General features: G+C 36.4%; 1 protein-coding gene and 1 non-coding gene across 4 annotated transcripts; both read right to left on the reverse strand.

Moving 5' to 3' along the window:
• Positions 1 to 1,929: 1,929 nt before the first annotated feature.
• Positions 1,930 to 2,003, reverse strand: TRNAE-UUC. The gene has a single exon. It is a non-coding gene; the product is annotated as a tRNA-Glu (tRNA).
• A 368-nt stretch (positions 2,004 to 2,371) lies between these two features.
• Positions 2,372 to 7,181, reverse strand: LOC113283549 (histone deacetylase 19-like). 3 transcript variants are annotated; one of them, XM_026532853.1, is made up of 8 exons: positions 7,030 to 7,181; positions 6,063 to 6,597; positions 5,248 to 5,688; positions 4,064 to 4,294; positions 3,598 to 3,668; positions 3,434 to 3,506; positions 3,113 to 3,184; positions 2,372 to 2,841 (listed from the first exon to the last, which is right to left on the reverse strand). In XM_026532853.1, exons 2-8 carry the CDS (start codon positions 6,588 to 6,590, stop codon positions 2,731 to 2,733), a joined length of 1,527 nt encoding a protein of 508 aa, XP_026388638.1. In that variant the 5' UTR covers positions 6,591 to 6,597; positions 7,030 to 7,181; the 3' UTR covers positions 2,372 to 2,730. The 3 variants fall into 3 exon arrangements, with proteins under 3 accessions (XP_026388638.1, XP_026388640.1, XP_026388639.1); XM_026532855.1 differs by lacking the exon at positions 7,030 to 7,181 and adding an exon at positions 6,766 to 6,880; XM_026532854.1 differs by lacking the exon at positions 7,030 to 7,181 and having other exon boundaries at positions 2,372 to 2,607; positions 2,706 to 2,841; positions 6,063 to 6,590.
• Positions 7,182 to 10,322: the final 3,141 nt, after the last annotated feature.

Raw genomic sequence — 10,322 nt, forward strand, 5'->3', positions numbered from 1 at the left:
AAAAATCATCGATTCAGATGATTTTATTATTGAGTATTATAATTCATTTATCCCATTGCAGAGTAATTATAACCAAATTAGTTGGTTCAACTATACAATTATATTATTTGAATTGGTCTAATGAACTAATAACCTAGGCCAGGTAAAAAAGCAGAGGGTTAAGGCTAATTATTATGATTCTCCAACTTTCAGATTCGAGGTGGAAAACCATTACTTATTCCAGTAATTAAAGTTGTGGATCAAGCAGGTGCTTCAACGTAAAGTTGAATCAAGTCATTTACGTTGGTTGGAGGTATATATATATATATATATATATATATATATATAAGCCATCAAATTAACAAATTCCTTGGTGATTCAACAAATCCGTTAATTTAGCGCAGCTATGCTAAGCCACTGAGTGCAAAAACCTTGATTCAAGCGAAAAAGTACCAAAAAAAAAAGTTGGTTCAATAAAAACCTATCCGAGATAATCTCCAACTGAGGCCGATTTATATTTAAGTTTTTGCTTGAACTTGGAGAACCATAAAAAAAATCCATCCGAGATAATCTCCAGCTTAGGCCAATTTGTATTTAAGTTTTTGCTTGAAGTTGGAGAACCATAATAAAGTCTTGGCCTAAGAATAGTAAACCATAGCATAGCTACTCAAAAACTAGACAAAACTTCTTGAATCTTGATTAGCTTTCGAATTTTAGACGGAAGTGATTTATCTCCCGCGGGCTATCCCGACAGTAGGATTGTGAGAGAGAAAATAGGTGGTTCCCACCCTTAACCCACACCTGCAAATCCGTCGGATCAAGGGAACCCACGTCAGTGTATCATCCCGGAGTTTTAGATGCATTGTAAACTGAAACCAAAGCCGTACATATCTAATCATAATTTTGGACTATTAGTAGTTGGTATAACTATCTGGATCCAATGTTAATGGGGCACAAGATAATTAGGATTTAGGACCCACCAAATGATGAGGCTAACTGTTAACGAGTCGTGATCTACATGTGATGTGCTTTACAGAGTTCATCCATAAGATTGTTCAAAATACAAACAAAAAAAGGAAAATTCGATATTAATCATTTATGTTGTCGTTATTATTGACTAGACCTAGTACCATATAATAGATAATAATAATTAACGGCTAATTGTCATTACTTAATAACTAATCAACTCTCTAAGCTGCGTCGATCTTACTCTATTATTAAATAAATGGCTTAATAATAAAACATAATACAAAGATTCAAAAGTTGAATGTGAACTGTGGATGTCTTCCGTATACTTGATGTGTTGCCAAAGTCAATACAGCTAATATACAAACGCGTATGGTGCAAACAATTGATTGGTTATGATCTTGATTAGTTATAATCCAAAATGGAGAAGAATGTGCTCGCTGTTCACAATAGGAAGAAAAGAATCTTATTTAGAGTATTAATTTATCTGAATATTAGTTTAAATAAATAGCTACCTATCGAAATCGATAACAATAAAGCTCGTACAAGCGAGTCACTAAAACATCTTGTGCTAATAAGCTAAGAACAGAAGAAGGTAGATGTGGTCCACGAAAAAAATACATTGTGCTCAACTACTCATGGAGTCATGAGCCTAGGCATCTGCTGCCTGGCTACCTTCTAAACTTGCATCACTGGCTTGTAGGTAATAAGCGCAAGAGGAAAAAACCTCTGTGAGAACAGATTGGCTTGTAGCAGGTACCCTCTATGTGAGGTTAGTTAGGAAAATGCTATGTATACACCAAAATCATACACCGTCAAGTTTTTATTTGCTCATGTTTAAAGCGGACCCCATGTTTTCTCTGCGCCTATGGAATTCATTATAACAGAACAGTAGGCTATGGGCCTATGGCATTCATTACTGCCAGAACAGATACTGCTGACATATAAATTTCGGTACAAAAAGATTTTCATTGCAAAAAAGATTTCCATTGCCGGGATTTGAACCCGGGTCGCCTGGGTGAAAGCCAGGTATCCTAACCGGGCTGGACTACAATGGATTGGTGACATAACTGAGAAATTATCTTATTTATGTGAGATCTTTCTCCTTTTCTGGTTACAGGAAAAGCAAGACCTGATCAGACTCCACATTTCTGCTGATGTCAGTGTTGCAGAGTGATAACTGGTAAGGTCTTTTGGTGATGATAATACCGGTGACATGAGTTCAAAAGTCATGAGCAATTCTCCACTACATACTAACACACCAACACATTCTTGCTCTTAGGGTACACAAGGATAGCCAGGGTTTGACAAAGGCCATGTAAATCATTTTCATACTTGCAACAGCAAAATCGATACAGAATAAAACTAAAAGTTGTGGTGAAGAAGAATATATTTCACACAAACTGAATAGTTTCATCATTAGTCAGATATCCAATATCACTACGGAAGTTCCCTTTCATTAATGTGCCCAATAAGTTAAAAATGTCGGGAGTCAAAACTCCAGAATTAATGCATCTCGTAACAGAGGGAGAAACTCACTATCAACAAATAAAACTAGAAAAAGTTGGTGGTGGGTTTGGGGTCTCTCACCTCACCTTACCCTATTAGTTCAGCATTACATGTACAGGAGCAAAAAATAAGCACAAAAGTGACTAAACCCACCTGGCAAAAAGAAGCAAAGAAAAATAATAAACAAAAGACCACCCAACATAAATATAGCTCATTGATAGATTTACAGATCAACGTACTGCTGCTGTTACCATTGGTAAATTAACGTTCTACTATTTATGGTTTGGGGTACATCTGAGCAGACTGGTCAGATGGCTTGGTCATGTTTTCTTGTTCGACTTTCACAGGTGTTGGTTCATCTATTGACATAGGAACTGCATCTGGAGCCTGAAAATGAGAACCAAACAAGCAGAAAAAAGTTAGGGTGGAGGAATGAGTATACTTGGTCTTCAATGCAATGGTATTCACTATTCTGGTAGGCACACGTTAGCCTGTTGGTCCAGACGAACTGGTCCGATAAGACCAACACAACTTGTTTGCGTTATATTGTCACTCTGGTGGCTGTGTTTTGATTTTCAACCAAGTGGGGCATAGGATAAGAAATAAGGCATCTTAAACCATTTTTTGCTTTGTGAAGGAGTGTATTTAGAAAATTCACCTTGGAGCCTGAGTTTTCTTCAGCTTTTGTTTCCACGCCTTTGACTTGCTCAACTGCAACTTTCTGATCCTCCTACAAGATGAGATGCATTATCAGTGGCACCCAAATATAAATAAACCATTTACTCATTTCAAACTCTTTCATATGATTGTTATGATGTTTTTAGTCCAATACTTGTACAGCAAAACACTCCCTTACCAACTTTAAGAATAAAACCTAATTTGGTGAAAAATGACTCTACATGAGTAACATCGTCTACTATCTGATTATTGATAAGCTTACATGCAGTAAATCAAATTTGAGATCAGGAACAGGAAATACCATCTCTTTAACTTCAGGTTCGACGACTTCTCTCTTCGCTCTTGCAGGCTGTGAGTTGTTTGCCAGAGGCTTACTGTAAGCAGAACCAAAATGTTAACAGCCGGTAGAAAAGAGATTTTTAGATCACGTCACAGCAAAACAAGGAAAAGACATAAGAAAAGTACCGCTCGTTGTCAACTTCCATGTCAGAATCAGGACCCCATCTCTCATCTGCATCCTCTTGATCTTCATCTCCCTGCATTCAGCATTTGATGACTTAGCTTTCAGACATTGGAACTAGAAGTCATATTTGTACTTGTCACATCACTATTAAAAACAATTTTTGAGTCTAACTTGAGAAATAAAACAGCGACAACTTCAGAAAGGAAATGAGTTTATTTCGAAAAACAATGATAGTCCTTTCCAAAAGAAGTACACTAACGTTTATTAATTGAACGACAATGTTTTTTGTACCCTTAGTATCACATCCCATGTGCTAACAATTATAGGGGAAGTGCATCCACTGGTGAAGCTTCCAGTAATTATCAGTGCAGGAAAGACAGAAACAGTGATATGTAGTAGAGAGTGAGAAGGAGAGATGTAGAGGTAACAGCTAAAATTTAATAAAGATAATAGATGCAGAAAATAGACCTCTGGAAGCTCTGTGTCGGGTGGCCGTTCCTGAAATTGGATGCTAGGTGCATGCCGAAGCTTCGAGAGATTCTCAAGAAGCTTCCCTCTTATCTCTTCCAATATCAGACGTGAATTCTTGTTCTCCATATTACTGGGAGCAACATGGAGAGTATAATCAGGACCAAAATACTCATAGTATTCATGCTGTGGCATCTTGTCTTCAATTTCTACACCAAGTGCGACTCCTGTCTGCTCCCAATATACAAAAATATTAGAAGCTACAAGTAACCAGGAAATGAACAAGTAAACGCACATAGCAGGTGACTAATTGGTAAGACTTATGAATATGACAGACAAAACGCTACAATTTCATGAACTTTATATGCATAATAAGAATGAACTCTTGAGTTGGGAAAACCAAAAAAGCTTGATTCAACATACAAGAATCATCTCTGCCACATAACAGGAACTTGATCTTTAAGTTCAAGAAGGTAATACAGCTTAGCATTTGTCCCTAACTAATATCATCCACCTATCTAAGTACAACCAGCTTAAATAAGCCCCTTTGAGAAAAAAGTTTCAGAAATCCATAATTCCAAGCAACATGTACCGAGTACACCTTCAATTCTAACAAGTTATATCTCAATGTCACATTAACATAAACAACTAGGAGTTTAAACAGGATGCTTGCTGATGCCCATCAAGATTTATATAAAATAGGTAACAAAAATGACAACTATACAATCTTATCAACTGAATGCTGATAAACCAATTCCAGTTTCAATTTTGAGTGGTATAATGCTAAGGGCACAACAATTGTCCCTTAGAGATTCCTCCCGGAATTGCATTATCGAACCAGGATTGGTTGTTACTGGACACCAACCACTTTTCACATGCTCATAAACTTTTATTAATCATGATTTGGGTATAAGATGCTAAGTTGTAGCTGATGTATTCAAAAAGAAGAAAGAAACTCTCAAATCACCCTCGTTGTAACTCCTCTCTGACTTGAAATGCAATACTAGTAACAAAAAACAGCATATTCATTTTATATTAAGCATTTATAGCAGCTTCCGTGAAGAAGTTGAATATGGGTAGTCTTAAACTTCAAGGTGTTCTGATATATAATATGGCCATACGAGTGATAAAAACAGCTCAAATAAATTTTCATCAATTTGAAACTAATGAAACTTCATATGTACCTCGTAACACCAACAACGAGCAACATTACGTATCGTATATCCTCCACCACCCAGCAGCAGCAACGGCACATTAAAGGATCTCATGTATTTCACACACTCAGCATGACCTTTTATGGAAAGATTGAAGCAACCTAACCTGTCACCAGATAAGGAGTCAGCGCCACATTGAAGAACCACGGCTCCAGGCCGGAAAATTTCCATCACTTTCTCCATTAGTGGTTTGAATAAGTTCTGGTAGCTCTCATCATCAATCCCGTCATCAAGGGGTACATTCAGGGAGTAGTATTTCCCCTTCCCATGTCCAATGTCTCGTATGTCTCCTGTGCCTGGAAAATAATCGCCAAATTTGTGGAATGAAACAGTCATGACTCTGTCAGTTGTGTAGAAAGCCTCCTCTACTCCATCTCCGTGGTGGATATCAATGTCCACATATAGGACCCGCTGCGACATGGACAATACATATAAATCAGATATAAAAATGGAAACAAAGAATAGATGGAACTAAATATTATACCAAATGCACTAGATTCCTCAGGGAATCAATCATCAATACTTGCCTAAAACGCTCTTAATGGAACATTCAAATCAATTTAATTGAAGTCCATAGTTGTCATCTAGATTTTAGCATAAGATACTCTCATTTATTCTCGAAGTTGGAGTACATATATATGTATGAGTTTCAACCTCGAGTTAGAAGTTCAAACTTCAGTGACTAGTACAACTAAGGTACTAGAGTTTTAAGCGAACGACTAAGAGCTGTATAACCTATAGTCATGAATAACAACTAGAATAAGAACTAAGCTTAAATCACAAACCTCGTGTGTTTTGAGAAGTTCCAAAATTGACAAGACGATATCGTTCACATAACAGAATCCAGAAGCCTCACACTTTTTAGCATGATGAAGCCCACCTGCCCAATTTATTGCAATATCACAAAGTCCATGGTTTAACTTCACAGCACCACCAACTGACCCACCAGCATACGTCTGACAGAAAGAATAAAGACCATCGAAAACAGGGCAATCTTCACCAACATTGAACCTCTTTAGCTGCCTAAGTTGGTCCTGCTGGGTTTCTGGAGTGATACTTCTTAAAAAAGCAACATAATCATCGGCATGAAACCGACAGAGATCCCTATCTCGAGCAGGAAAAGGCTTTAAGACTTGCATATTCTGAAGCAAGCCATAATGAGCCAAGAGTGCATGTGTCATTCTAATGCGATGAGGCTTCATCGGGTGACCTTGTCCATAATAGTAATTTCCAACTTCTGGATCATAAAAATATGATACTTTCCTCTTCACCCCATCAGGGCCTGATGGAAGGGAATTACCCCCAGTTTCCATCACTAACCTAGAAAAAAAATCAGCAAAGAAACAAATAATCATGTAAAGAGATAAAAATTCCCTCACTGAAATAAAGACAAAACTGGGGGCATCATGAACAACTGAGAAAACCAAAAACCCATCAAGAAAATGAGAAAGAAGAGGTACCCAAAACCCTAAAAAGAGTTAACTTTACCTGAATATAGAAACTACAAAAATTCAAACTCTTGGATCTACACTGAGTAATAAATGATAAGTGAAACAAATTAAGAAAAACTACTGCTTTATCTAAAAAAAAAAGTGTGTTAACCTAAAAAAAAAAATCTGAAATTTATGGTAATCCATTTCAAACAATGAGAAGCATTTATAGCTAAACTTACAAAACTGCTGTGATTTTCTAGAAATACATACAACTATGTAAGTATTTACAAATGAAACAAGATACTAGATAAGAAGTTACCTCAGAAAGAAAGAATAACCCTACAAATCTTGATTCGACATCAACGTGGAATGATACAGAAAAAAGTTAGAAATTTGAAGATACAAAAAGAATGGGTTTTGAATGAAGTGACGCTACCGACGGCGAGAATAATAAAATTGAGAGAGAAAAGTAGAGCGAGTGATGTATTTGTATACCTTTCTTTGTCTTTGGGATGTTACAAGTGAAATTTCTCACTCGACTGTGTTGGCGGGCCGGTCCGGGTTTGGTATCTAGTGCTTTACCCACCGAGAATCTGGATACACCGGGAGAAAGCTGACGCCACAAAGCGGCATGTAACCGAAGGGAGTAGGGACCTGAGGGCACACTCTGGAGTCCACTCTTTGTGACTTTTTATTTTCGATAAGAATAATAGACTGTTACATTTCCGAAATAAAATTAATTTTAAAACGATGATACATGAGATTTTAAGACTTTTACTAGAGAAAGAATAAAAGTATTAAGAGTCTTATTATTGGTGCTGCAACCCAAATAGATTTGGTGTCGCACTGGATTATAGTGATTTAAATGTGGATATGATGATCCAATTAGTGTAAAAGTTAAAAATGTCCCGAACAAATTTGACTTATTACCTTATCATAACTAGTCTAATCTAATTAAGAATAAAAACAAGTAAGGAAAAAGATTTAAATCCAAATCAATTTCCTATGGTCTTTTTCTTTCTTCTATTTCTTTCTATCTTCTTTTCCTCCGACTTGTTTCGAGGATGGTTAATCGTCAATTCTATAAAGATTCATCATCGATTAAGCTATTCGTATAAACTACGGTAAAGACAAAAAAAAATGTCAAAATCAACAAAGGAATCAAAAACGACGCACTAAAACTGATTCATCATCTTCTAATAAAGATGAGCCTCAAAATACCGAGACAAAGTGGACGCCACATAGCTGGCATATAATCGAAGGGACCAAAGGAACACACTATCAGGAGACGGGTGATCCAGAGTCCTCTTTTTGGGGGTTTTTCTTTTTGTTGGTAAGAATAATAAACTGTTATATTTCTAAAATAAAATTAATTATGAAACAAAAATACCTACTCGAGACTTTGTGTTCTTCTAACTAGAGAAAGAATAAAGGTTATATTAAGAATCATAATATTATTGGTGTTCTAACCCCGGTGGATTTGGGGTCGCACTGAATTATAGTGGTCAAAATGTAGATATGTAGGGACCTGATTATTGTAAAAGTTAAAAAATGCCCCCAATAAATTTGACTTATTAGTATATATTGTCCTTATCATAACTAGTCTAATCTAATTAAGAACAAGAAGGAAAAAAACGTAGATCTAAATCAGTCATCCTCATCATCTCTTTTCTTCTTATTTTCTTATTTTTCTTTTTATCTTCTTCTCCTCCAACTTGTTTCGAGAATGGTTAATCGTCGATTCTAAATAGATTCATCGTCGATTAAACTCTTCGTATAAACTAAGGTGAAGACATTAGAAAAGGCCAAAGACAACAAAAGAAATAAAATACAACACATTTAAACAACAAATTTAGATTCATCATCTTCAAATAAAGATTCATTATTTATTTATGCTTTTGTATGGTTATCTTATTGGACTCGACAAACTTTGATTTCAGAAACGATTTTTGAAACTGTTTATGGATGGGAGTTTTTATATTCCCAGTCGTAAGTCATTAAATTTTGGCTGAGAAACTAAGAACTCTCAGTCACTACGTACTGGAAATTTTGATTTCCTGGTTGTAATTTCTTTGGTACGTCTAGGTTTTTCCTAACCAAACCAACGGATAGGTATTCCTAACCGTAATAGGAATCAACCAAGCCGTAACACTTGGGTCCCAATTGTAAGGTCTGTGACGGCTGGATCTTGTTCAACTCCCCAGCCGTTAATTTTTTCTACGACTCGAAAATTCTATTTTTTCCAGACGTATGTTGTGTTACGTCTTAGTGGTGTCCAAGTGAAAAGTCATTGGCAGAGCAAGTGAAGAAAATATGCTTAAACGTGCAATTGAAGTTTCTCAACAACCAAATATAGAGATTCAAGAAGAAGAAATGACTGAAATAAGTGTTGTTGATGTTGATGACAAGGGTAAAAGAAAATTGGGGAAGTAGAAGGTAAAGAAGAAATATCCATCAAAACCTTCAACTAGACAAATTATTGATGATATGCATCTTTTGCCTCCTAAGGAAAATGGGAGACCTTGGGGTGATCCAAGTGATCAATCCGTCTTGTATGGATACCAAACTTCATGGGATGCAAGGGTTTGTACCGCAAAGGTAATAAATCTGACTTTTAAAATTATATACGTCATTTTATTTATTTAATTATGGATTTTTTATTGTCACACAACATTTGTAGGACTTGTGTAGGATCCCAATAAAGTGGTGCCAAAACTGAAACACCAGCAAGAGAACTTTTGGCCGTTAGATAAAGAGCACGAGCTGTGGCATCCTTGGTAGAATCTTCGGGGTTATGGCCTGGAATTGAGACTTTACGGAGGACTTACGATGTTGTTATTGTTTGTGAATTTACGAAAAGATTATGTCCCAAAACTATAAATTTTCAACTCTTGTTCGGCAATATGACCATCACTCCAGGTGATACTCTCTAAATAACAAGTCTTTCCTTTGATGGAAAAGTTGTATGTAATGGTTTCAACAACTCTAATCCTTTTGAAGATCTTTATGTATTGGTAAAATATTGTCCTGGGTGGGGCAAAACAATAAGAGTTTGAGATTGGTGTCCGAGCCAAACCACTAGCAGGTAGGGATCTAATAGATGATGGAAAATCTACTCAAATTGTAAGGGATGTTAACTTGGTTTGTTTGAGGGAAAAGTTTGAGAATTTCGCCGCCAAGGATAAAAGTGGAAAGGTGGTGATGTATGAAGCAAGAGCTAGACATGTACACACAACTATAGCTTACTTGTTCCATGCTCTTGGAACCGTCTTTTCCCATGATTTCTCAGAAAATAAAATTAATGCTTATTATTTGCAGCGCTTAAGTCTCCCATGATTCATCCAAATGCAAACAAGGTACTGAAGTACTTGAAAAGGCGAGGGTACCCAAATATACCTCAAGCTAAAACTTTTCCTACCTATAAGTCCTTTCTCCTAAAGTGATTGTCTATGGACTGAATCGAGAAAATACAACTAATCGGCTCACACTTCGTGTGATCGTCTACGGATACGAGATCGAGACAGTACAACAACGAAGTATGTTTACTTGATACACAGGTTCGGACTTAACCAAACACAATAGGATTGCTCATCAAGTAAATATGAATTAATG

Source organism: Papaver somniferum, chromosome 5 (assembly GCF_003573695.1).
Source record: "Papaver somniferum cultivar HN1 chromosome 5, ASM357369v1, whole genome shotgun sequence".
Taxonomy (NCBI): domain Eukaryota; kingdom Viridiplantae; phylum Streptophyta; class Magnoliopsida; order Ranunculales; family Papaveraceae; genus Papaver; species Papaver somniferum.